This window comes from Gallus gallus, chromosome 11 (genome assembly GCF_016699485.2).
Source record: "Gallus gallus isolate bGalGal1 chromosome 11, bGalGal1.mat.broiler.GRCg7b, whole genome shotgun sequence".
NCBI classification, from domain to species: Eukaryota; Metazoa; Chordata; class Aves; order Galliformes; family Phasianidae; genus Gallus; species Gallus gallus.
In genome coordinates, this window is record NC_052542.1 from 18,671,890 (window position 1) to 18,698,210 (window position 26,321).

Here is a 26,321-nt window from a genome sequence, read left to right on the forward strand (position 1 = left end):
CATCGCCTTTCCTGAGCATTATCAATTGGTGGAAATAGTATAAATGTAACCTGATAAAGCATGTGAATTGCTTAACGTGTCGCTGCTCTTTTCAGGCTTCAAAAGTAGTTGGACCGACTCAACAAACATTAGAAAGCAGTATGCCTGGCATACCGACTTCTGCTTCCCATTTACCTTCTGAAAATGAAAAGCAGCAACAAATACAGCCTAAGGTTTATAATCCAGAGACTCTAACTACTATCCAAACGCAGGATATTACCCAGCCTGGTAGCTTTTCATCTGTCTCTACTCCAGGTCAGCTGCAGAACAGTGACACGTTATTGCAGCAAGCTGCGCAGTTCCAAACAAGGGATTCCCAAACCAGAGAAGTCTTGCAGTCAGATGGCACAGTAGTCACTTTGTCACAATTAACTGATGCTTCGCAACAACAACAATCCACACTACCAGAACCAGCGCAGGCGTTACAGCAACAGATTTCATCGAGTATTTTCTCGTCAGCGAGTGGTGTGAGTCAGCTGCAGAACACTATACAGCAATTGCAGGCTGGAAATTTTCCAACTAACACTGCCACAGGCAGCAGTAGAAATGTAGACTTGGTGCAGCAGGTACTGGAAGCTCAACAACAGTTATCTTCTGTTTTATTTTCTGGGTCTGACAGCAATGAGGATGTTCAAGATCAGCTGAATGCAGATATCTTTCAGCAAGTTAGTCAGATACAAAATACTGTAAATCCTGGGATATTTTCTTCGTCAGATACAGCTGTCCATTCCAGACCAGAGAACCTTTTGCCTGGAAGAGGTGAAAATGTTCATCCACAGCCTGAAAATACATTGTCCAATCAGCAACAGCAACAACAGCAGCAGCAGCAGCAGGCAATGGAGACTTCTGCAGCAATGGTGATAGGAATCCAGCAAAACATTTGCCAGGCTGCTACACAGATGCAGTCCGATTTGTTCTCTTCAACAACTTCAGGGAATGGAGCCCTCCAACAGTCACCTGTTTACCAGCAGGCTTCTCATATAATGAGTGGGTTATCAACGAGCGAAGACATGCAAATGCAGTGCGAATTATTCTCTTCATCTCCTGGTGTTTCTGGAAGTGAGACTAATTCTACAGCTCAGCAGCAGGTCTCCAACAATGGACCTACTATATTTCAGGCATCAAGTTCTGCAGATGGAGAGGAAGCTTCAGGACAGAGTAAACAGATGCAAAGTTCTGTATTTCAGACCATGGTTCAAATGCAGCACAGTGGAGAAAGTCAATCTCAAGTTAATCTCTTTTCATCTACCAAAAACATGATGACTGTTCAGCCAAGCGGAGCTCAGCAGCAAGGAGGTGGTCTGTTCCAGCAGGGCGGAGAAATCATGTCTATTCAGCCTGCAAACTTTATGCAGCAATCTCCGCACTCACAGGCTCAGCTTTTTCACTCTCAGAATCCTATTGGTGATACTCAGAATATATCACAGGAAACACAAGGCTCCATTTTTCACAGTCCAAATTCCATTGTCCACAACCAGACAAATGCTAATTCGTCAGACCAACTGCAGCCTCCAATGTTCCATTCACAGAGCACCATGGGTGTATTACAGAGCTCTTCAGTTCCTCAAGACCAGCAGTCTGCCAACATGTTCCTTCCCCAGAGTTCAATAAGCAACCCAGCAACTCAAGAAGAGCAGATGTCATTCTTTACAAACCCAAGTTCCATTTCTCCTCTTCAGGCAGCAGCAAACACTGAGCAACCAACTTCTTTCCAACAACAGACACAGATATCTCATATCCAGAGTTCTATGCTTCCCCAGGAACAGCCTCAGACTCAGCCTGCTCAGCAAGGTTTGTTTCAGCCACAAGTACCTTTAGGTTCCATCCAGTCCAGTTCAATTCCCCAGAACCAACAAGGAGCTATCTTCCAGCCTCAGCATTCAATAGTTGCTATTCAGAGCAGTCCTCCATCTCAAGAGCAGCCACAGCAGCAGCAACAGAACATGATGTTCAGTAATCAAAATGCAATGAGTACAATTGCTTCTCAAAAGCAAAACATGATTTTTAACCCAAACCAAAACCCCGTTACTAATCAGGAACAGCAAGGCCAGTCCATTTTTCATCCACAGACTAACATGGCACCAATAAACCAGGAACAGCAGCCCATGCAATTCCAGAGTCAAACTACAGTGTCTTCTCTACAGAATCCTGGATCCAGCCAGGCTGAAGCACAGCAGCCAGCCATCTTCCATAACTCACCCCAGATTCAGTTGGTCCAAGGGTCACCAAGTTCTCAAGAGCAACAGGTCACCCTTTTCATCTCTTCTGCTTCCATGTCTGCCTTGCAGAACAGTATGAGCCAGCAAGATCTGCAGCAATCTCCTATGTACTCCTCTCAAAACAGCATGGCAGGAATGCAAGGAACTGCTTCTCCTCCACAGCAGCAAGCTTCTTTATTTCATAACACAGCAGGAGGTGCTATCAACCAGCTGCAGAATTCTCCTGCTTCATCTCAGCAGACTTCAGGAATATTCCTGTTTGGCATTCAAAACAGTAAGTGGTAGATGCCTGACTGGGAGTTTAGAAGAGCTACCGATGGGAGTCTGCAGGACAGTGATTATTCACTTTTATTAGGTTTAATTAAAACAAACAAACAAAAAAAAGTAATGTGACAGTACAGCTGAATATATATGTATTCCTCTTGCTCTGAGCATATGCTTACATTGCTTCCAGCAATGCAAGAGTACTCATAGCTTCACTGTCTGTTGGTTTTCCTACCCTTAGAATTAGCACGTGACAGAAACAGCCTAGAACACAGTGCACATCTAGATATATAGTTACAAAATATATATTATTAAGAAGGTGTATAGAAACATAATATATATATATATAGCAACATACACACTGTGAGAAGGAAATATGATTGTTCTCTTAAAGACAGCTCCACTAATCTTTTTCATGCTGTATTTGGTTTCTGTAATGAGTTTCCACGCGTTGTTGAAAAGGAAAGATTTTTTGAAGCTGCTTAGTTCAGAAAAGCATCCAGTGATGTATATTTGAAACCCCTTTAAATTTATAAGCTTGCAATTTTCTGTATCTCATCTCTGTATCTAGCCTCTATTGAAAGTTCTTTGGGATGCAGATACTTTCATCTGTCCGTAAAGGGCGTGCATACCTGTGAAGTTCCAGAAGCAACAGATGCAGTGATTATAACATCTTAGAAAATATCTGAAGAGAAAGAGATCGCCCTGTAACTGGTCTGTGGTTATACCTAAGTTTGTGTCTTGCTGTGTGAACTCTTGCAGACTTGTAGGAAGAGCTAGGGGATACTTTGACTGACCTGAAAAAGACACATCTGTTACTTATAAAGACAGGGAGTGGGCACACTTAGTGCTTCTCTTATGTCACACATCTTGTTTTTCTTCTAGCAAAATATTTTTCTCTGACATATTAATAGTGTTTGGTCATAAAACAGAGTCCATAATTCAGTGTGTATACCTTGAGCATATACTTGTAGGGAGTGGTGAGCAAAGGTGATGATGTGAAAACTGCCTGTAATCCTACAGAGTCAGTAGAGATATATAGGAAGAAGTTGGCTAATTCACTGCGTGCATTAATCAAATTGGAATTGTCTTTTTGTTCTTCACTTACTGCTTAACAGACTGTAGCCAGCTGCTGCCTTCTGGACCAGCTGCACTGCCTGATGAGTTGATGGCTATCAGTCAGCCAGGTCAGCCACAGAGCGAGGGACAAGCAGCAGTGCCAGCGCTTCTCTCCCAGCAGATACCTGAGACTTCTCCACTACCTTCAGCTATGGCACCCAGTCAGAATATTGAGAAAATAGATGATCTGCTTGTTTCACTGCAAAACCAGGGGAACAATATGACCGGCTCGTTTTAGTGAGGCAAGTAAGTAGTGTGTTTGTGTTTCTGGGTTCTTTCCTGCTGTGCATTCTTTTATTCAGCTAGTTGTAGTCAGTGTAAAGGACATTTTCAAGATGAGATGAAGGAACTGTATAGAAGTAGGAAGGTGACTTCTGTTATGTCTAACTTTTTTTGCTTGCCTTTTTTTTTTAATGCAGAAATTCTCTGAAGAAAGAGGTGATGACTTCCTGGATCCTCTCAAACCTTGTGACTCTGGATTAGGCAGCATGGAACTGATTGCTTCTGTCAAAAAGTGGCCCTCTTTTCTAAAGAGCACATACGTGGCCAGTTGCAGTGTCTAGCACCTAAGGCTATGACTGTATTATTTGAGATTCAAGATTCGTAGTGCCAATAATGCTGAAAAGTTATGCTTTGTTTTACAAGGGCATAGGATTGTACTGTTACCTGACTCCCAGTGCCCACCAAGAGTGGGATGCTCTTTGAATTTAAAGCATATCTGGTCAGTTATTATTGTTGTTGTTAGAAGGTAATACGTACTACCACGTTTACTTTTGTTTTCCCCTTCTCTTCTTCACATCCCCTCTTTTGACTAGAAAAGCTAGTGAAGCAGAAACATCAAATACCTGTGACGTGAATCGTGACTCATAGCTGTCAGTAAATGAAGGGACTGGATGTTTTACAGTTAAGTGGGAGAGCTAATACTGTGATTTATTAACTGCAGTAGGGGGCAATGAAAATATTTACACACATAACAAATGAGCAGAGAATTTCTTGCTCGGGTAGCCTGAGCTGTAGGTAGCCTGACAGAGGTGGGTGCTTCCCATCTGAGAACATGATTAACAGTTATCCGTGTCCTTTACATGTAACTGTAAATAGAGCAAGGGTTTGGTGGCTCTAACAAATTGAAGAAACAAAGGGGAGTTTTCAGTTAAATTATGCTCTAAAAATCTTAACCTCTTAAATAGCTTCCACTTGAAAAGAATATTCTGCCTGGCTGAAGAAACAACTGCTTTTGGTCTCCCATGCTGACTGTATGGGTCAGAACTTGTTGAAGCTGCATTACCCATTCTCAAACCCGTTTTTTCCTTTTTGTTCTTTTTATGTTTTTCCTTCTCTCTTCCTCAGTTTCCTATTATGTTTTTGGAAGTGTTATAAAAATCCTGCTCTCTTTCAAGATCAGAAGCAGCTTTTAGGAGTTCATGACGCCAGCTCTTGTGCTGTTAAAATGCTTGGTCAAACAGGCTCTGACAAATAAAGATTAAGGAAAGAGGAAGCAATTCTTTTGCATCCCATCAAATGTGGGATTCCCCCTTAACCAGTCGCTTCCCAGCTGTTGTACATCTTCTGTTTGACTTTACTCCAAACGGGGAAATTAAATCACTTTCACACATTCTTGAAAATTTCCCCTTATCCTGAGCTGTTGCGTCTTTATAGCTCGTTGCAAATTTGAAGTGTTATTCTCCTCCTGACAGTCCCCTAGGCACAGCTTCTAGGTTGTCAGACATCGACTCGTTCCAGAATGTAAAGCCAACCCACTCCAAACCATGCAGTTGTGTTGTGAGACATGAATTTTTTGGGTGCTCCAACTGTCCGGAAGGTTTTGTGATATCTCACTGCAGCCCCATTCGGATGTTCGTTTCTTCTCCTTCTGCACGTAGAAAGCTGTTATTGCAGTTAGAGCCAAACAGCTGTCATGTATGGCTATTATGCCTCGGTATAGTGTAGTTGATATCATGTCATACTTCATTGTTGTTATTTTAAATAACAAAGAATAGTCTGTAAATGGTTTTTAAGTTACTTTAGTCTGTTTACTGTGTTTTTTCCCTAACCCGTGTGCTTAGTTGAGCCGTGTAGAGTTTTTGTTTGTTTCAGTGGTTTTTCCTGTTTGTCGGTCTGTCATAACGTTCATTTTCTCTTTCTGTCTCTCTCTTTCTCTCTCTCATTGAGAGGCATTGAATTACGTTTTCAGTAGTAAGGCTTCTTGCCGATATGAAGGGAACTTTTCAGAAAGAGACCTGCTCTGGGTCATTTAATTTTGAATACAGTTTTCAATCGTTCAAGTTTTGGATGGTTTATATCTAATGTGTGTTTCATTTTTTTGGAAAGCTATATTTTGTATTTAGGAAATGGTATACTATTTTGCTATTTGTACTGAGTGAGTACATTGGCATAAATATAAAAATTTATATATATACATATATATAAAATATTCTTTTTGCCACACATTTTTGTGGTAAATTTGTGAGTTTGTCTGATGTTCTACCACAACGTGGCGTCTGATAACAGTGGGGTGGGGTGGGGTTTGTTATGTCTTTATTGAGTATTTAAGTACTTTTTGCAACATAAATAACTTGTTCATCTCTCGCCATTCCATCAGGCAATGTATTGTTCCAGCTGGCTATGAGAAGCTTCACCGTGTGTGTTGGTGTCTGTCACTCAGCAGTTCAATCTAGCACGGAAACCCGTAGGCATTTAGGCGTAGAGCGGATAACGGGGTTTCATTCAGAATGAGCCATTCAGCTTTTATCCTCTATCACTGTCTATTTAATATTTTATTATTAGTGCCTCTGTGGTTTAACTTTTAATTTATGATTATGCTAAAATGTTTAAAATTTTAATCACGATAAAAAGAATTCCCTGCTTCATACTGTCCAGAGCTGCTTTATAACCCCAAACCATACTTTTTCTTCCTGTGATTTATATATATATATTTTTTTCTGCTAAGAGCAAATATTAATAAAACCCTGTTATGGTTCATGACATGAAAATAGCAACCTTGCAGAACTGACTAAATGCTAGATGAGGATGCGTACAAGACTGAGAATTGTGGACCGAAACAGCTTCCAGATGGTTGTGGAAGTTGATAGCCAGTTACTCACAGATGAGCTGGTGGCTTTGCAGGATCCCAGTCCCAGGACAAACTGTCAGGTGTCATCTGGGGCCTTCATACACAGAAGAAGTAATAGGAATGACACGTTCACTTGTATGTTGCTTCAGTTCGTTCCATTGTTTTGAAGGGTGTATCCTTTGTTGAAGTGTTGTTGGTCAGTGCCAAGTCACCAGGGACCAATTTTCCAATTAAGAAGTTAGGTGTCCAAAAGAGAACTTTATACCAAGACTGCTACAGCTCCAGCGGAGGGTATGTTTGAACTGTGTGCGTATTTTAGGTGGCTTATTTAAAAAGAAAAAGAAAAAAAAAAGGGCTGTGCTATCACATTTTTCACTTTTGGATAACACCTTTCATTTATTGTGTTTAAATTTATCTCGTTTCATTTTAGGTCAATGTTTAAATGTACAACACTTTGAACATGTGATTTGGTTACAAAAAGTATTTGTCTTATGAAGGAAAAGATTGCTCAGTGGTTGATTAGTGCTGGAACTGCTGCTTGCAAACAGCTGTAACGAGGGGTTTGATAAGCCAATAACGAGCTTCAGGACAGCCTGCAGGATTTCATGGCAGAAAGAGACAAGAGCAGTGTGAGCCACATTGGTATGCTATCAGTCCTGAACATTAGTGACAACCAGTTGATATTGATCATTGGAGCTTATTCTGCGTTTTCAATCCCTTTGTTTACTCCTCTGCATGTTGATGCTGCTGTGCCTGTTGGGCTGAGGGCAGGTGGACGCTTGCGGGCACAGAGCTAAAGGTAGTGGTGTCACATCTAATCCATTTCTCTGGAGAAGGTTGGAAGATAGTGAGACATTTCGGCTGTACATTTGAAGTTCCTAACACCACTGTAAAAGAGAACCCACTACCATACATAAAGCAGCAGTTAAATGCAAGAAATACTACTAGGTGAAAAGTGCAAAACCAGACCTGTGTTACTCTGGTGGGTTTTCTCTGCTAGTTTGCTGCTTGAGCTCTCTCTGAACCCATCTGAGCCTCTGTCCTAAACATGGGCTGTTCCTCCAGTTGTAGGTGCCTCTCTGCTGTCTGATTTACAGAACAGAGATTTATTTGCACAGATAAAAAGCTACAGAGGTGTATCTGCTAACCACCAGCCTTGGGTTCATGTCTGCCTATACCTTGTTTTACAAGTAAAAAGAAACAACAAACAAAACTTTGAGTAGCGTAATTCACAAAGTAATGAGCTAACATCTCCTGGCAGGAATTTATTGGTGCTTTGTGCTTCATTGGCAACTCCACCTTTTGTTATTAATTGCCTCTTTGCTGCTTACTCTTCCAGCAGTTTCTGAAGCCCAGTGCTTTGCTATTTAACATCAAAATAGTTCAGGAAACAATTCCAGCCTTACTGCTTCCAAGTAGAGGTTTGATCACCAGCCGTTCTGTTATATATATAAGACTTTTTTTTAATCATGGACAGTAGTTCAGTTTTAAGATAGAATGAAACATCAATAAACTTCTGTAAATTGGGCATGCTTTTTTTAATCTGGAAACACTGAGCACCTGGCAGCTGTGGTGGTGGGCATTGCCCCGGTTTAGGTAATGGGATCAAAACGAAAGATTTGTAATATAATTTGTGTTGTAGTTTCTAAAAATGAAACTTGTCTGAACAGATGTTTCGTTCATTTCTGGAGTCTTCAGAGAATACCAAACAAGTGAGAAGCTTGTGTTTGACTTGAAGGATGTTTTAAACCGCAGGTTGAGTAGCATTTGGGCTTATTTAACATCAAAATCAGAAGTTTCTATTGGACTAAAGCTAAGCACAGTTCCTGCCATACGTGCGTGCAGGCGTGCGTGTGCACTTCCATTCCGGGTTGGTAAGGGCTTTGTGTCAGTTTCTCAATCTCATGTACCTGAATGATGCTGGTTTATTTTTTCACTTACTACAGGAGAGGAGTGCAAGGATTGCAGACACATACCTGAGCGATAGAAGTGAGAGGGAGGAGAATGAATTGCTTTGCATGCGCTCAACCGTGAGTTGTAGGTGGAAGGTGTTCATTTATTCTGGGGGTTGTCTCTTTAATTCGGAGCAGTATTTTGGGATAGGTTGTGAGTGCTTCACGTTCACATTCAGACCGATTACACCAGCTGCGTATGGCAGCAGTCAGCTGAGGGGTTACACAGGAGAGGCTTTTCCTTTCATACAATCAGTGTAGGTGTGTAAATAGGCAATGCCTGTATATTCAAGGATTGTATATATGTATATAGAGGAGTCATATCTATTATAAATAGTCAGTAGATGTGTAGAGTACTGCTATATTTACATTTTTATTACCCTGAAATTATATCCATTTTTTCATATTTACTGAGGTTTTCCAGCAGCTCGTTGGTAGCTGTAGAACACCTTTCAGTACTGTTCGTGTGGCACTGTTGGTAGCGTTGCTTCGGAAGCAGTCTCTGCTTTTGAAAGTCACTCATGTCTGTGGGGTTAAAGTGGCTGCTGAAATCAGCTATACAGTTTTGTATTTTTGTATATTTTTATTAATAGTTGCAAATGTGTTGTGAACCGACAGCACCGTCAGGTCAGCCCACAGGACGGGCGCTGTGGCAGCGCACACTTTCTGCACCTGTGTGTGCTCTGTGTGCTCTCCTGGAGCAGCTCGGTCAGAGCTGCCGCCAGCACCGCTTCCTGTCTGTGTCTCCGAGCAGCTCCTGCAGGCACGGAGCAGCGGTGCGTGTGCTCAGCTGAGCTGACACCAGCAGTGTTCTTACAGTGGGTTCGTGAATCTGCCCAGCAAGGGATATCAGCGGCTGCTCAGCTTGGGTTGCGGTTGGGTCGTGATGCTGAGGCTTAGTCTGTAGGCATTCCTCTTCTCTTTGCTCCAATCCTCGCATGTAAGGGGAAGCGTCCCTAAACCTGTTTTTATTTTTATTGAAGTAGTTGATATCTGGAGCGCTGTCTCCCTGGAGCCCTGTGAAAGCTCTCCCCAGTTCCTCCCCATAGGGAATGCTGTCCCGACCCATACCGATTTCATGCAGGTTGTCTGAGAAGTTGAGCTCCCTAAAAGGAATCCCAGATCGTGAACTCAGCAGTGTGTGCTTTGTCCATCGTGACTCCTCATGCCAAATCTTATGGACTCCACTGCAGTTTGGCGTGAGGTTGATCAGTAGACATTGTTGTCAAAGCATCTCTGCTAAACTGAAAGTAGCATCCTCATTTCTTTTCTCTGAGATGATTTCCACTGCTTCTGGAGCTGGAGACCTGTAGCTTTTGCTATCACAATTGATGAAATTGCTCATAACATATCAGTATACTGGGACGAGGTGAGGAACAAGAGGATTTCACTGCCTCCTGTGGGATACTCACCGAAATTCTTTGCAAGTGCTCAATTTAGCCTCCAGAATTTCAGTACATAGCCCACTGAAGACGTTGTGTGCATTTGTTGTAATTAAGATGAGGAAAGGGTCCCATGTTTGGATGATGTAAATTGCCTTAACTTCCCTTTAGTCTGCAGAGCTGCCCCCTGTAAGCTGGTGAGGATCTGCCCCGTGCTGCTGGCCCAGGCTGCCAAGCAGCATTGCTGTGCCGTGGAGCCCCCAGGCACTGCCCCCCCCCAGGAATAGTGGAACTGGAGACAAGTTCCAGTGTCCCACTTAAAAGCCCACAGCATTGCTGAAGCTTTTTAATTTTGAACACTATTGAAAATGTGGAGTCGCCTCACTTTACGAAAGCTCGCTGCTGATGAGTAAGCTCCAAAATCTTTCAGATCAGAGCATTCTACCTCTGTTAACACCTGCATCTGTCTCGTGGTGCTGCCACCTTTTCTGCCATGTTTTCCTGCAGTGCACTGATCAACCGCTGAGCTGCCTTTTCCCTTGTCCTGCAATGTGAAAGTAGCACCAGATATTCCCTGTGCATTTCTGTGTATATGGCTTTCGTAGATGGGATTTTCAAAGCACTGATCCCCAGTGCTTTCGGTTTGTTCTATGAGGGGGATATTTCATTTGCATCTATGTTTTTAGCTATCCTGTGATAACTTGTTGAATATTAAAAAATAAAAATATTTTGCTTCTATTGGGACATTTGTATACTCGCAACTATATTTCTGTAAACAGCTGCAGTCAAGAATAAAACAATGAAAGTTTTCATTTTGCAGTGTAAAGTCTTGTTGTGGTTCTTTTCAAGGACACCTTCTCTCTGCTGGGGAAAAAAGTGGCTGTTTGGGAAGACAGAAGTGCACGGGTTTGTGCCTTATGGTGCATCCCTTGTGCTGTTCCATAGGAAGAGGCACTGTGTCATGCATACACTTTTGGGGGAAAAAAATTCTAATGTTTCTTTTTTATTACGTGGTCTTAGGTCCAACGTCACTTATGTTGCTTACTACCCAAAGCCCAGCTTTGAGCTACAGAGCTTTCAGGTAGGTCATTCGTGGTTTGCCTCAGATGGGATTCCCTCTGTGGTCTCCCACAGCCCTGTCCATGGGCTCTTCTGTGGGGCTGGCGGTGGCTTCACCCCGCTCAGTTCGGGCAGAGCTGGCAGCAAGGCTGAGGTCTGGGATCAGCCTCATGGCTCAGCTGGATGCAATGAGGTGTAATGAATAGACTAGCGAGTACAGTCAATTAATGTAACTGAAAGTATGCCTTGGTGAATGTGGCTGCATTCTTGGGAGTAAGCTTGATCAAGATGATGCTTTGTGGGAAAGGCAGTGCATGGTCTGAGGTAGTTCCCTTTTGGAATTTTCAGATGGATGTGCAGGCTGGAGAAATAACGGGGATACAACTTGGCAGAAGTCAGCTTGTGCAGAGAGTGCTCCGGTGTGTGGTGATACGGGCTTTGTGCACCTCCAGGATGGGGGAAACTACAACAGAGGTAAGAAACAAAAGCATTAAACTTACCCTGAGCACTGACTGAGTGCGTTGCTGTACGATACTGGAGCAGAGGTCAGACCTTTGAACTCTGCTGTACCGCAACAGGAGGAAATGCAGCACCGGTTTGCTTGCTGTGGGAGGAAGGGGAGTGTGTTGGCATGCGTTGCTGTGTGGGCGTTGTTTCCTGTTAGCATTTCTTTTCAATGATGCATCCAAGTCCTAGCTCCTGGCCACGTCCTCACGGACAGGGACTGTCCCAGAGCCTGTCCCCAGAGAGCTGTGTCACTGTCATGCTCCCCCCTCACCTTCTGAGTGGGTGAGAAAAGGGAGCAGAGGAACTCCTTCCTGCAGCCCGGCACAGCCTCACTCTCCCTCTGAGCTCAGTCCCATGCAGTGTTCACTGCCCACGCTGATAATCCTGATAATCCCATGCACACTGCTACGGATGGAGCCCCCCAGCTCAGGCCTCCCACCCCCTGCCCCACATGGCTTAGCCAGCGCTATGCTTCTTTCTCTGCAGTGACGGCTGCTGGCTCGGAGAGGCCCTCAGACCTCTTTCTTTTAACTTCAGTCCAGACTGTCCTCCAGATTCCACAGCACGTGCAGGAGGTGAGGGATGGGGTGCTGAGGCTTCCCAGGACACAACGGGACCTGAAAATTGGGGATCTGGAAATCAGAGCTGTGGCCTTGACTGCAGTGAGGCCGCCCGATGCCAGCTGTCCCCAGGGTTCCTGCCCAGCTCTGGGGGTGGGCATGGGGCAGCCCCCCAGATCCACAGCAGAGCTGGGCGTGGGTCTGCACTGCCTCACGGGGGCAGAGAAGAGCACACCACCACCAGGTTCTAGACCTCGATTTATTGTTGCATTCACACAGGCCCCAACCACAGGCCCTGCCCTTGTGCCTTAAAGGCCTCAATTTTGAGAAAAAATGTGCAGAAAAATGTCAGGAAAGGGAAAGTGGAAAAACAGAAGAGCATGAGGCAATGGGGACTGCCCTTGCGTGAGGTGCTGTGAGGCCAGGCCTTGGCCTCAGTGTGGGCGCAGGGCCTGGCTGCTACTCCTGGGCCCGGAGCTGCCCGTCGAGGGGCACGGCCTTCCCCAGGTGCTGCCCCACCGACAGCCCGTGCTGCTGCCCCTCCTGCTTTGCCAGCACATCGCGCTTCAGCACGAAGCCGCCGGCCGGGCTCATCTCGAAGCAGCTGTTGGGGACGAAGCTGAGGGGCTTCTCCTTCTCAATGGCTGCCAGGCGGCTCTTCCATGTACTCAGCATCTGTGCCCGCACCTCAGGGCTCGCGTAGCGCACGCTGTAGCAAATCTGGGGCGCCAGCACCTGGAAGCCGCAGAAGTGCAGGGTCCCCCGCTGCCGCCGGGGCGGGAGGAGCTGTCAGCACAGTGCCCCCCAGCACCACGCTCTCCCCAGCCCCGTCCGTACTACCTGCATGGGCCAGAGCAGCACGTTCATGTCGCCGTTGATGCCGCTGGGGCTGTACATGGAGCCCATCCCGCCGGTGGTGAGTGACAGCATGGCTTTCTTCTTCTGAGGAAGGGAAGGGGGGAGGCAGGGGCTGCAGGGCCAGCACGTGTTTCCCCCACAGCCCTGAGGCCTACCTGGAAGGGCCCCTGGTCATACATGGTGGCCATGGAGTAGGCGAAGCCGTCGGTGAAAACGCGGTCAAACCAGCCCTTGAGGATGGCTGGCATCCCAAACCACTGCAGTGGGAACTGCGGGCACAGGTGGTGTTGGGTCAGGCAGCGAGTGCTGCTGCTCTTCCCAGCCCCTGAAACAGCCCCTCCAAAACCGGCCACCCCCCACAGAATCACCCCAGCCCATGCAATGAGTACTGTGTGGCAGCCGTGCCTGGAAGATGATCAGGTCAGCCGCTTCAATCTTCTTCTGCTCGGCGACGATGTCGCTGCTGAGGCGTCCCTCCTTCCATGCATGCGCCGTCTCCATCTCGTAGACAAAGCACTCGGGGTTCTTGAGGGGTCCTGAGGGGAGGTGGGGGCTCAGGGAGGAACAGCGGGTTGGGGGGACGGTGGGGATGATGGCTGCACTCGTACCGGTGATGTCGCGCCGTGAGAGCACGGCATTGAACCCTATGGCGTAGAGGTCAGAGATGGTGACTTCCCAGCCCTTGTCCCGCAGCGCGCTGCTGGCTGCTGCTGCCATGGCGTGGTTGAAAGAGGTTTTCTCGGGGTGCGCCAGCACGATGAGCGCCTTGCGGCCTGCGGGGAGGGTGCTGCTCAGCGGTACCGGGGCCAATGGACCCACGTGGCTGTACCCAGGAGTGGTCCACGCTGCCCTGCGGAGCCCCGCGGATACCACGTGGATGCTGCACGGACCCCCCTACAGCTGCCCCCCCACCAATCCCTACCAGCACTCTGCCGCTGCCCCAGGCAATCCGTGCCAGGAGCTGCAGCTCTAAGGCCACGTGAACCCGGGAGGGCAGCATTTAGAGGGGTAGTTAATCATCTGCTCCACATCGGTGCTGCAGAGAGGGAAGCACAGCCGGAGCCCGCAGCATCGAGGCCCCGGTGCCGCTCACTGGCCCCGGGCAGGATCCAGCCGTACTGGTAGCAGTGCTGACCTACCTGCCATTGCCGGCTCGGCTCCTACGAGCGGGACTGGAGCGAGGCCTGAACGCCGCTCGCGGACAGTACAAATACTGGGCTGAACTTCGCTCGGGGCAGGGCTTGCTGAGACCGGGGGGGGGCGGCCGAGAGGCGGAGCGTGCAGTACCGAGATTTATTCGTGCCGCCCCGCTGCTCGCACGCGAGATCGCAGGCCCGTGGCGCGTCCCCAGCCGTGTCCCTGCCTGCACCCATTGCCTGCGGCATCACCCGCTGCCCTCGCGCAGCCACGCCTCCCCAAACCCCCCCGCTGCTTTCACCCCCCCGGGAGCCACCAGCTGCCCGCGTTCGTGTCACGGGTCTGCCCTGCCCTGGTGGGAGCCGGGGGCTGTCACCTGCATGGGGCTTCCCCAGGGGCGCACACCCTGACCCTGCCCTCCCCGTCCCTGTGAGCAGCACCCTGCCCCACGTCCAGCAGCGTGTAGCTGCAGGAGCAGCCGTGCAGTGCAGGTGGGGTGGTTTGGGTTGCTGTGCAGATGCAGATGGGCACAGAGCCCCAGCAAGGGCTGGGGTGGCCATAACATTTGCAATCAATATCTGCTTGTCAGGGAGTGCCCTGATAGAAATTCCCCCAGGGTGCTGCCAGTGGACCCCAGCCCAACAGCCCTGCCTTCCCTTCAATGAAAAAAAGACTGAGTCACGATGATGTAGCATTTCGTGTTTATTTGCAATGCTGTCATTCAACATGGTGCCTTGGAAATAAACAGGAATGCCAACACCCCACGAGGAGCGTAGCCAGCACCTTCCACCTGGTGCTGGGTCTGGCAGGCAGCCAGGGTCAGTGCCTCACACATCCAGAGCCTTGCCCCTGCTGCTGCCTGCCCCACAGACACCTGAAGCCCAGAAGGAAAGGCTGGGTGCTGCTGCTGCAGGCATCTCACCCTCCTGCTGTCACCAGGTGCCATGCAGCGCCCGGGCAGCCCGCCTTTCCCTTTCCCTCGCAGCTGCACTGCCAAAGGCCATGCACTGCCTTTCATCTCCTCTTCACAAACTTCTTTGTCACAGCATTGGGGTTCAGGCGCCTCCTGCCAGCGCCCAGCGCCCTGTCCCGGATTTGCAGGTTGGCTGCACGACTGTAGATGTCATTTTCTGCAAAGGGAGAGACCCCTGCGACGTAGTCGGGATCGAAGACGTTGGTCTTCTGCCTGGCCTTGCGGGACAGCCGCTGCTGCGGGAAGGGCTGGTCCTCCACCAGGTGCGGGTTGTTGGCGTGCTTCCCTCCCTGCGGTGCTGGCAGCGGGTACTGCCCAAAGAACACACTGTTAAGCCTCTGGGGCAACTCTTGGTTAGAGGACCTTCACAGTGACTGCTGGTTTATAGAGAACTCAGCAAAAGAAGCCCAGCAGTCCCTGCAGTAAGTGGAACATCTGGAAGGCGACCACAGCTCGACCTGGCCCAGCCCATGCAGCGACTCACCCTGAGGCCCCGCGGGTTCAGCACTTTGGGGTTGCGGGAGAAGTGCATGTGGAGGCTCCCATCCTCACTGACGCTCACAGCAACTTTCTTCAGCGTCTTGTTACCGCAGTGAGGGCAGAAGACCTTGGTCATGTCCGAAGTTGTCCTGCGGCAGACACAGACGGAGGGGATTTACTCCTCCCTGGGATGCAGAGCAGAGGCTCAGCTCAGGAGTGGGATTGCTGCCCAGCCCCAGAGACTGCCCCTTGCCCTGGTGGTGCTGTGCCCGCACCTGAAGCAGCCATGGCAGCGCAGGATGTGGCTCCGGGCCTGGCGGATCAGCATGCCATTCACTGCCAGCACGTGGAGGCCCATCTGCAGCAGCACGTTCTGCCATGAGGGGGAGAAAGCCAGATGCCATGAGCCCAGCAGCTCCACACAAGTTTGCCTGCCCGGGCAGCGAGAAGCCAAGGGCAGCAAAGCCAACAGGCTCTGTGTAGGCCTCTGCTGTGGGAAGAACTGGCAACTCCGAACACAAAAGAAGGCACCGCGGGGTGACTTTTGTACGGTACGTGTGTGGGATCAACCGAGCTGGGGGCTGGAGCCAGCGCCATGTGAGGCAGCACTCACCTGCATGGAGAAATCTGTGGTGACGCAGCCGACCTGCACGTTGGCAGGCACGGTGTCGCAGTGCCCCGTGTCCTGCTGGACCTGCTTCAGGTTGCTTGGTGTTATCCAGCCCTCGTTGTCATCATCGCTCTCCTCCTCGTCATCCTCTTCCTCCTCGGCACCATCCCCATCCTCTGAGTTCTGGAGCTCATCGGTGGCCGCTGGGCTGCTGGAGATGCTGTGTGTTTTCTGTGGAGATGGGCGGTTGGTGCTGTGTACACCAGGGAGCCGGGATGCGGGGCAGTGAGCACTGCGGCCTCACCAGCATCTCCTGGAGCTCATCCTCGATGCTGGGCAGGGGCGGCCTCCAGTAGAGGAAGGAGCCAAACTCAGCGTTGTCGGGCAGCTCCGTGCTGCTGTCGGGGCCGTGCTGTTGTCGGCCCTTCCGCGGGCGCTTGTGCTGGGGAAACACAGCGGCCCCGGGCTCCACACCCCCGTTCCTCTCACCCCCCACGCCCCTCTTTGTCCCCACCACGCCCCGTACCTTGGCAGGCAGGTGGAAGCCGGCGAGGTGCAGCGTTGCCTCGGGGTGCCGCGGGCTGGAGCTGAGCCGCACCTGTGGGCAGCGCCGGGCTCAGCAGTGCCCGCAGCCCATCCCCGCCCCCCCGCCCCGCCCTTACCTTGTCCGGGGGCTGCAGGCGGACGCTGCCCGGCCCCGCGGTCTCGGCCTGCAGCTGGCACGTGAGCGCCAACACCTGCAGGTCGGCGGCCGACAGGCTGGGGAAGTCCCCGGTGCGCTTGGCGAACTCGGTGACTGCGGGCACGGGAGGGGGAGAGGAAGGCCGTTATCCCCACGGCCGCGCGCGGCCCCGCCGCCCCCACCCGCACTCACCCGTCCGCACGAAGTCGGCCCGCGGGCGGCGGAGCTGCAGCTCGTAGGGCAGCGCGGCCAGGCGGCGCCGCGCCCGCCGGTCCCGGATCTCGGCCAGCACCTCGGGCACGGTGTACACGCTCTGCGCCACGTCCTGCGGGCGGACCGCGGGTCAGCCCGGCCCGGAGGCTCCCCCCCCCCCTCATCCCGGTGCCCTCGGTCCGTACCTGCAGCGCGGCGCCGCTCAGAAACGCGCCGGCGTCGGCCACGACATGCGGTACCCGCGCCATGCCCGCCCGTGTCCCTCCCCGCACCCCGTAGCGCCGCGCGGGGTCCGACGGGAGCGGCGCCGCGGGAGCACTTCCGGGCGGTGCGGTCAGGTGCGCGCGGGGTCACATGACGGCGGCGCTGCAGCCGGAAGCGGGAACGGAGCGGCTGCCGGTGAGGCGGGTGAGGGCCGGGCGGTGTGGAGCGGCGCGGTCTGGCGGGGGGTTCTGGCGGTCGCGAGTGCGGGGAGCTGTTTCGTTCCGTTCCGTTCCGCTTTACCGGCAGCGTCTGCCGGCCACCAGAGGGGAAGCCTGGCGGGGCGGCCCGGGGCACCGGCTGTGGGGCAGGCCAGGCCGGGGCCGAGGCCTGGGTGGGGTGGAGCGGCGGACCTGTGGGGAGCTGCGGCGGCAGTAGCGTTGGCTGAGGAGACGGCACCGGGGCTCAACCCGGAGCCCGGGAACTCCCCCTGTTCGTGGCGGCGCTGCTGGGCCGGGGGTTTCGGGCGCTCGTACGGGACCCGGAGACCGTGGGGGCTCTGTGAGGATCCCGACCCCCCCCGGCCGTAGGGCTGAGCACGGCGCTGCGGCTCTGCCGAGGCGCGGGGGGAGCAGAGGGCATCGGGTGCCCCTGCGTTGCTGCGCTGTGAGGTGAAGTGAGAATCAGGGGATGAGAAAGCGGGCAGAAGGGGGCGGGGCTCACAGCCGCCACCAGAAGGGAGCCGCGCTAACGCAGCCCTCTTCCCGCCGTCCCGTGTCGGGCGGTGCTGGGGCTCCTGCAATGCGGGGCACGCGGAGACTGCGCTCGGGTGACTGACGCTGCGGCTTTGTAGGTCGCGGCGGGAGAGCGCGGGGGCTGCGTGTGTGTGGTGAGGGTTTGGAGTGAGTGCAGCAAGCGATGAATCCGTGCTCGGTCGGCTTCCTCAGTAAAGCCTGGGGCGGTGTCTGTGTGGGATGGCTGCAGAGGGGTGAAACGGTGCCTGAAGTCTGAGGGAGGAGCAGGGAGCCCCGGGTCCTGGCACGGTGGTTCTGGGGTGAGGGTCGCTGCTGGTGGCAGAAGGAGTGCCCTGGGGAAGAGCTCACTGCTCTGTCCTGCACAGGGCTCGGTTGTGGGCCGGCTGTGTTCTGTGGGCCTTGCTAACGTTTCTAGTGAAGTAAATAGTGGTGTGGAGCTGGGAAGTCAACCAGCAATATCCTGGGGGGTGATCTGTGGGCCAGAGTAATTAGAGTTGAAATAACTTGTAATAGCAAGGCAATCAGTCTTGGATATGACCTCAGTCTGTAAGCTGGCCCCCAGATCCTGGGGAGGATGGAGGGGCACCTTGCCAGCCCCCCGCCTGGCCTCGTGTAGCCCAGCAGTGAGTCTGTGTGAGGCCCCCAGGCTCAGCCTTGTGCCAGGCTGGTACCAGGAGGGGTGTGGGGAGCCTGTCTTGCGGGAGGGGTTAAAAAGGAGCTATCAGGGGTTGAGACAGGGCCCCGTGAGACCAGTGTGATACTGTAGCTGACTGCTGGGGCCAGACCAAGCACCTCGTGCTCCTGCATGATCCCTGACCCTGGGATTTTCCTTCATGGTCAGTCATTTCAGTAGAAAAGCTGCTGCCTCTGCCCTGCGGGCAGCTCCAGGGGAAAGCTGTGGCAGACGGGGGAGAGGGAAGTGCTGTGGCCACTGTCAGCAATGCAGTGCCCCAGAGTGAGGAAGTGGTGAGTGTCTGGGAAGGTGCAGGCTGTGCTGGGGTCCAGCCCTGCGGTTGGAGCAGTTGCGATTCCCCTCCCCACTGAGCTGCAGCTCTGCAGTGTGTTGGAGTTAGAGGGGACTGATTTTTCCATGGTATTTTGTTGCCTGGCAGCCACTTGGGCTATCCTTGAGGGACGTGCGGCTTCACTTTGCTGTGAGCGGATCCAGCTCATGGTGCTGCTGTCTCATCCTTTCCAAGGGATTCCATGTACCGTGCCATGCCCTCACCTGCAGGCTTTGGTGCTTGGCAGTGCTGGAGGCTGCTCTGTCCCCATGGCTAGGATCAGCAGTGGCCTTGGGGTCGGGGTGAGGTGGAGTTGCTCTCAAGGCTGCCTGCAGGCTGCTGCCCCAAGTAGCTGCGTGCTCTTTGTGCTGCGTGGAGTGCTGGACACAGGATGCATTTGGGCCGCAGCTCAGCCTTGGTGCTGAGTCCCCATCTCTCTCTCCCTTCCAGGCCAGGGGTGATGACATGGCCTCTGCGAGCTCCAGCAGGGCCAGGGCAGGGCTGCCCTGCGAGAAGTCCCAGCTCTCTGTGAAAGGTGAGTCCCGTGCAGGGCTGGGAGCTGGGCTTTGGGTGCGCCCAGGTGGGAGATCTCGGGGTACCTTGGTGGGGAGGGGCTGTGTTCCAGGCTCTGCGGTGCATGCAGCCCTTACCAGGCATTAGTGCTGGCGGCCTCTAGAAGCAGAGCACTGCCTGTGGGGGGGCTCTGCCTCCTCCGCTGGGATGTGCCTCCATGGCTCTGCCAGGACGGTGTTTGTGCTGCATTGGCCACGAGGTGGCTCCAGATGCCGGGAGCTGTGTCCTAGCGCTGCCCGCAGCCCTCTGGTCCGGGCACGGCCATCTAGAGCGTGGCAGTTCTCCCCGGTCAACTGCCTCCTTCCCTTAGCTCCTGCAGAACCCCTGTGTCCCTCTCCTGTCATAGAGCATGGGCTTTCTCTTCAGGCTCCTGGGGCCGGGAGCAGCTGAACAGGGATGGTAGGTGTCTGTGGGGTGAAATGGGAGTGGGTGAAGCATGACCAGGGCTGTCTCAGCCCAATGCTGCCCCCTCCCCAGAGCATTGGTGGCAGAGATGGGGTGTGCACGTGTGAGGCAGTGTCCTCAGGCTGGGGTAGGGACTGTGGCAGTGGGGCTGCTGCTTGACCTCTGCCTGTCCCACTCAGTGGTGTCCGTGAAGCCCAAGGCCCACAGCCGCCAGTCACGGATGAACTGCTACGTGGAGGTGGCAGGCGATGGGCTGCCCAGCGAGACCAAGAAGACGGGAAAGCAGATGGGGAGCTCTGAGCTGCTGTGGAACGAGATCCTCATCCTGTAAGTCCCTGCAACCCTGTGCTGTGGGGCTGGGGCTGTCCCCTGCTCCCAGGCCCAGCCCTTAGTGGGGTTCCATCCAGCTCCATCAGCTATGGCTGTTTGGGTGTCAGAGGGCTTTGCCCCTGCTGAGGGTGCTGTGAGTGTTACCAGGAAGGGGATACGGTCTGCTGTCACCCTACAGCTTTCCCTGCATCCTTTCTGCTCCCTGGATTGGCAGGCCTGGCACTGCCTGCTCCTGAGCAGAGAGAAGGGATGAGGCTGTGGTGATGGCCCCTCTTCTGTTCTCTCTTCAGGAACGTCACGGCTCAGAGTCACCTGGACCTGAAGGTATGGAGCTGCCATACGCTGAGGAACGAGCTGCTGGGCACCGCCTCTGTCAGCCTCTGGAACCTGCTCAAGAACGGTGGAAAATGTACGTCCATGTGGCCTGGCCAGAGCTGCTGTGGGTCTCTTAGCCTCTGTGCAGAGTCTGTGTTCCTGCTGAGGGCCGGGGTCTCCCCACACCGCGTGGCCCCAGCAGGGAACAAGGCACTGTTGTGTGCTGGGTGCGGGGCTGGCTGTGGCGGCAACCAGGGTGCCAGAGCTGTGCGGAAACACAAACCCTCAGCTATTTGCTGCCATTTGTGGTCACTGGAGTGTGGCTGTGGCGGCAGTTTGTGCATAAAGACACCCATTCAGGGCTCAGCCATGGAAGCTGCTGCGCGGGGCTGGAAAAGCCTTACTCTGTCTTTTCCAAGCAAAGCTCTGCTTCTCACAGAACGCAGAGCTGGTATGGGGTGGGGGGAGGGACCTCTGCCCTGTGGGGAATGGGGTGTGCTCGGCCTCTGCCAGGCCTACATGGGATTGTTCCCTGGCACTGCCGCTGCAGGTGACAAAGCCCCAGCAGTGTCCCCACAGTGCTCCTTGGGGCAGGCGTGCCCTGGGGCCTTGACGTCGCTGCATCCTTGGCACACTCAGGGGGCTCATTTGCTGCAGTCGTGCTTTAAAGCCCGTGAGGACCTGGCTGGCACCCGGCAGCACAGGGCTGGGCTACTTGAGCTGCCTGTGCTGGGGACTCAGCCCCATGGTGCTCCCTCCTGCTTTCTCCCAGAGTCGTGCCACTGCTCCCGCCCTACCTGCCCGCTCCTGTGGCAGGGCACAATCAGCCCTTTCATTAGTGGGTGTCCCAGGGGGCTGTGTGGAAAATGAATGGAAAAGGCAACTGGCTGTTCTAGCTCGTTCGTTAACGTGCGGCAGAAAAAATGTGTCAGATTTTTCCTTGACACCGTGGGCCAGGAGGGAGGACTCTTAAAGCTGCAGAGCGCTGCTTTGCTGGGGAGGTGCTGCTGCAAGGTGGGCACTCCTGCATGCTGCCTGCCTCATCCAGCCTGGGCCCTGCTCCTTGTCGCTCAGCCTTCATGGCTCTGCTCCAGTTCTGTGTGGGCCCCAGGCTGCTGCTGCTCCTCTGGAGGGAAGGCTGCATCCTGGGGACCCTGCCCTGGCAGTGGACTTTGTGTGCCTTGTGGCCTGGCTGCTGGCTCCTGCCTTGCCTGCTGAGCCTGAGGAGATGAAGAAGCTGTTCCCAGTGCGTAGCAGTCTGGTGACTGGGGAGTTAGCCAGTTCACACAAGTAAGCTGGGATTAAACCCTCCTGTGCTGGACAAGGGATGCCCTAATCTAGCCTAGGTCCCTCTGCTGAAAGAGACGCTGGATTGAGTGCTCTCTGCCCCTTGGAAGCCCCCAAGCTCATTCCTTGCTCCTGGGAAGTGCTGAGCAGGGACGTGTCTTCCCCAGGGTAGCTCTTGGCTGGCAGCATGCTGCTGTCTGACCTGTTTTTTTTTTGTTGTTGTTGTTTCTGATTTTTTTTTTTTTTTTTTTGCTATGGTTTTAGTGAGGTTTTCTGTAAGTTACCACTATGTGAGCATAATTGCAGTCTTTTGTTTGTATTCCTGTAGCTTTACTTGGTGTGGAAGGATTGTTCTCGTGGCTCAGCTTTTGGGCAGATGGGTGTTTTCCAGCAGGGGTGGTGTTCTCGTCTCCAGTGACGTTCATGGCAGTGTCTGCAGGGCTCACGCTGCCAGGAGCAGCCGTGGCTCCCTCTGTTCTCTCTGTTGGTCCTTCTGCCAAGCACGCGTCACTCCAGGTGGAACAGCCTCAGCTCTGAGGCCTGCAGTCTGGAAAAAGAGCTCAGCAGTGAGGCTGGGTGATGGGGAGAACCCATGGGGAGCTGGAGCTAGGCTGTTCCACAAGGATGCGGCCTGTACTGGGGCTCAGGGCAGAGCACACCCCTGTCCTCGGCTGGGATTAAGGACGGAAAATGAGGCATAGCCTCCTTCTCTTCGTGGCACAGTCCTGCCCTGGGCCCCCCAGCAGCAGCTCTCTGTTCCCAGGTGCCAGCAGCTCCTTGGTGTGGCTGGAGCAGTGTCCCCGGGCGGCCCCCGGCGCGGTCTGGGTGGAAGCTGATCGTGGTGCTGCCGTTTGCTGGTCTCTGGCAGCCGAGCGGTGGATGTCTGTGCAGGCTTTGGAGGGACACCAGTGAGCCGGGCTGCAGCTCACGGATGAAAGTGCTCGCTTTTATTGCTTACTGCTCGGGTTGCGAGTTACATCAACAGGCTCCTGTTTCTCAAGTGGCACCATATGCCAGGACTTGACAGATCCTGCAGAGCCCTTTCTTTCCATTCTGCTGCACCTCTGGCCAAACCCCCAAACTTCTGGAAAGCTGCAGCTGACCCCACTGCATGAATGTGCTGCCACAGGAATTCTGCGTGGCCAGAAAGCAAAGGCTCTTTCACCAAGGAGTGGTGAAAGCAGGCAGTCAGATGGGCTGCAGTGAATGCTTAATGCACTGCCTATGTTGGGCAGTGGTCCTGGTCAGAGAAAAGGAAGGGAAACGAGGTCTGAGGTCCTCCTGGTTGTGCTGCATGGCAGTGGAGTGGGCACAATTGTCAGTGATTCTTGGGGATCTGAGGCTGGGTCAGCAGCAAGGACTAATCTTCCACTGCCTGGGAAGACTGGTTTTCTTGTAAGACTAAAGATGATCACTTCTCCTAAACTCTGCTTCCCCCCCGCTCTGTGGGATAGCTGGGGAATGTCCTGCTCCCCTCAGGTTCCTCCCAGAGGAGCACGGCCACAGGGACCCTGTGTGTGCCATGGGGTGGTGGTGTTGCTGCCCTAAGCTAACTGGGGGCATGTAGGTTGCTGAGTGGAGTGCGTGGCAGTGGCTTTTGGGGCAGCCTGGAGGAGCTGCTTATCTCTGTGTCAGTGGTGCTCCAGGTGGCTCTGCGTGGGGCTTTTTTCAGAGGTGGTGGCGGGTGCAGCTTTGGTCATGTGGAGCTGTTTGAGGGGGAACTGGGATTTGCATGCAGAGGGACGGTTCAAAGAAGACTGTAGGAGGTGAATGGTGTGCAAACTTTTTTGTCTGCCTGTGGGAGAAAGGAGCTGTCCCTGTCAGGTGAGAGGCGGTGGGGCGGTCCCCTTTCCTCAGTGCTCGTGCTGATGGGCAGGCGGCTCCCAGGGGTCCCGGGGGGCTCGGGCTCAGCCTGGAGTTGTGCTCGCTGCTACCAGGGTGGAACTGTAAATCCGCTTAATGGGCTGGGAGGGAATTCCAGCTCGCCGCCGCTAAATGGGAGCTCTGAAGCCACACGCGGGGCACTGGAAGTAGCTGAACTGAGACCTTATTCAGGACCGAATCACCCCCGACCCCCTCCCAAAATAATAATAATCCCTCTGACATTCTGGCAGCCGGCAGGACACAGGCAGCCTTTGTGCTTGGCCGTTCAGGGGACCCTCTGTTGGTGCAGCAGCAATGTCCCTTTGTGCGTCCCGCGTGCTGGACGGGGACAGTGAATGGAAGGTTCTGCTGGTGTTTATTTTCTTTAAAAAAGCTGAAGGGGGTGGAGAGGGGGAGAAGGCAGCCGGCTGGGAGGTTCGTGTTCACATCCTCTACTCGGAGACACCTCGTCTTTGCTCCCGTGCTGCCGTCCCCCCGGGCCGGGCGCTGCACAATGAGGGTCTGTGCGGCTGCGGCGCGCTCGGCTGCGGGGCGCTCGCGGGAGGGGCGGAGGGGACCCCCGGTGCGTGCGGGCGTGACTTCCGTGCGGCTCAGGGAAAGAGTGCATTCCTACGGCTCGGAGCAGGCAGGGAGAAACAGGGCCTGGGTTTGTTCTGCTTTTTGGCTGTGCTCAGTACCATCTTCTGTCTCACGTTCTTAGAAGGATCCGTGAGATCGTTCCCCTTGGAAGTTTGGAGAATAACACCTTTGTGCAGATGGGTGAGACCGGGCTTAACCGAGAGCCCTGTCTGATGACAGGTGGGAAACGAGCAGCAGTGTCAGCTCTGACCGACATCCGTGCCGTGCCCTCAGGTGAGGGCCCTGGGCACCAAGGGCATCTGCCTCCTTGGGACCAGAATCCATGATGCTTGTGCATGGCCTGTCCTGCAACTCTCTGTTCACCACAAGCCTCAGGTGCCAGGTTTGGGGTGGATGTGGGATGCCCAGCATGGTACAGCAGGTGACACTGCGCACAGCAGGTCCCAGGGAGCTCCATGCTCGCTTGTCTCCAGGCCTTGCTTCCAGGCAGGGCAGTAGAGAGGGTTCCAGTCTCTTATCAGTGCCCCCACAGTGTGGTGACCCCTCCTCTGCCTGCTTGTGTCCCTTCCCAGCTGTGCGTGGCTGGTGGGTTCTGGGGATGTGTCCTAGAGCACTGGGCTTGGGGAGCGCTCCCAGCCCTGAGCTCTACATTGTGCTGGACTGGGCTGTGGGCACAGTGTGGGAGACACTTCCTGCAGCCCCTGGCAGGCCCTCACCCTGAGCTGGGGGGACAGGACAAGGGGTCCATGGAGAACATGCTCCCCTCCTGCTCCCATGGGTGGGTACTGCATCTTGTCCTCACGGCGAGACAGGGTGAAGCAGGTTGCTTAAAAATGGTGCCGTTGTATCATGAGCAATCCGTGTATAATAAAAATATTATTTGAGCAAATGAGTCAGGAAGTGTCTGGGCTGGTGTCCCGCACTGGGGCAGCCAAATTTTTCTGGCCCTGTGTGGCGGAGCTGGGTGTTTTGGTCCTACTGGCTCCATTGGGGCACGGCTGTACTTGTGTGAGAGCTGTGGTACTGATGGTCCCATTGTGCTTCTGTTTCAGGGGGAACGTGGAAGGTGTGCAGGCAGTCCCTGTGCTGTTCCCTGCTAGCCTGGGAGCTGGTGGCTCCCCCACTGGCACTAGGGATGTGATCTGCTGCTGTCTGGATGGCCCCTGGAGATCTGGGCATGCAGCGTGTGCCCACCTTGGGACAGGGAGCAGTCAGTGATTTGGGGCAGGTTCTGGTTCTTGTAGCAGCTGCACAGCCCCTGCTTGGTGCATGGTGCCCATGCTCATCTGCTGCCTTCCCCGTGGCTGCTGCCATGGCAGGCAGTATCCCCAAATGGATTACCTGTGGGTGAAGTGACAGCAGCTGGTGAAGTCTTGCTGAGCACTGGGAGCCAGGCTGGCTCACGATGGAGTGGAGCTGGCAGCTGCCTCCTGGCCTGAGCTGGTGTAGAGGTGGCCCAGTGCTGGGGCTGAGCATTTCTGTACGTAATGGAGCAGCTCTGGGCTCAGTGGAACAGATATGTGAAGATGTGGATAGAATGATTGGCCTGGGGTTTTCTTTTGCTGCTTGTCTCAGTTTTCTAGGTGGGAAGAAGAGTAACCCAAGTCTGAAGGATGTTTCTGCTCCTCTGCAGCAGAGCAGGACTTCAGGCATCTCAGCACATAGCTGCTGATCCACTCTGTGCCACAGGCACCTGATGGCTGTGCTTAGCATGGATTCCTTCCCGCCCCATACATGAATCCAGCCCAGTCTCTCCCTACAACCTCAGATCTGGATCTGTGAGTTGTTGTGGTCTGAGATGTCATGGCCATGTCCCTGAGTAATGGGATGGAGAGGCCTGGTCTTGCCCCCAGTGGCTGGAGAA

At 53.3% G+C, this 26,321-nt stretch overlaps 4 protein-coding genes across 18 annotated transcripts in view; 2 read left to right on the top strand and 2 right to left on the bottom strand.

Annotated features, from left to right (window-relative positions):
* NFAT5 (nuclear factor of activated T-cells 5) overlaps positions 1 to 10,871 on the top strand; it is a 65,351-nt gene extending 54,480 nt beyond the window's left edge. For 3 of the 4 annotated variants that reach the window (XM_015292583.4, XM_015292587.3, XM_046899518.1), the window contains 3 exons: positions 96 to 2,532; positions 3,641 to 3,887; positions 4,061 to 10,871. In XM_015292583.4, coding sequence (XP_015148069.3) covers positions 96 to 2,532; positions 3,641 to 3,879 — 2,676 coding nt within the window. In that variant the 3' untranslated portion in view covers positions 3,880 to 3,887; positions 4,061 to 10,871. The remainder of the gene's footprint in view (positions 1 to 95; positions 2,533 to 3,640; positions 3,888 to 4,060) is intronic. The other variant, NM_001199000.3, reaches the window with a different exon arrangement.
* Positions 10,872 to 12,416: 1,545 nt separating this feature from the next.
* NQO1 (NAD(P)H quinone dehydrogenase 1) lies at positions 12,417 to 14,272 on the bottom strand. Of its 3 annotated transcripts, none has more exon segments than NM_001277621.1 (6): positions 12,417 to 12,936; positions 13,012 to 13,113; positions 13,185 to 13,298; positions 13,435 to 13,565; positions 13,638 to 13,739; positions 14,169 to 14,272. In NM_001277621.1, coding segments are annotated over 6 exon segments (762 nt in total). In that variant the 5' UTR covers positions 14,176 to 14,272; the 3' UTR covers positions 12,417 to 12,630.
* Positions 14,273 to 14,850: 578 nt separating this feature from the next.
* On the bottom strand, positions 14,851 to 17,399 carry NOB1 (NIN1/PSMD8 binding protein 1 homolog). The gene is made up of 9 exons (XM_414227.8): positions 17,310 to 17,399; positions 17,104 to 17,236; positions 16,892 to 17,025; positions 16,756 to 16,827; positions 16,534 to 16,671; positions 16,233 to 16,460; positions 15,895 to 15,992; positions 15,624 to 15,768; positions 14,851 to 15,450 (listed from the first exon to the last, which is right to left on the bottom strand). The coding sequence occupies exons 1-9, from the start codon at positions 17,370 to 17,372 to the stop codon at positions 15,181 to 15,183; spliced, it is 1,281 nt and encodes a 426-aa protein (XP_414227.2). The 5' UTR covers positions 17,373 to 17,399; the 3' UTR covers positions 14,851 to 15,180.
* Positions 17,400 to 17,470: 71 nt separating this feature from the next.
* The window catches only part of WWP2 (WW domain containing E3 ubiquitin protein ligase 2), a 31,670-nt gene continuing 22,819 nt past the window's right edge, over positions 17,471 to 26,321 (top strand). For 4 of the 10 annotated variants that reach the window (XM_015292592.4, XM_040707118.2, XM_040707119.2 and 1 more), the window contains exons 1-4: positions 17,484 to 17,532; positions 19,535 to 19,619; positions 20,242 to 20,389; positions 20,683 to 20,801. In XM_015292592.4, the coding sequence (XP_015148078.3) occupies positions 19,550 to 19,619; positions 20,242 to 20,389; positions 20,683 to 20,801 (337 nt within the window). In that variant the 5' untranslated portion in view covers positions 17,484 to 17,532; positions 19,535 to 19,549. 10 annotated transcript variants of the gene reach the window in all.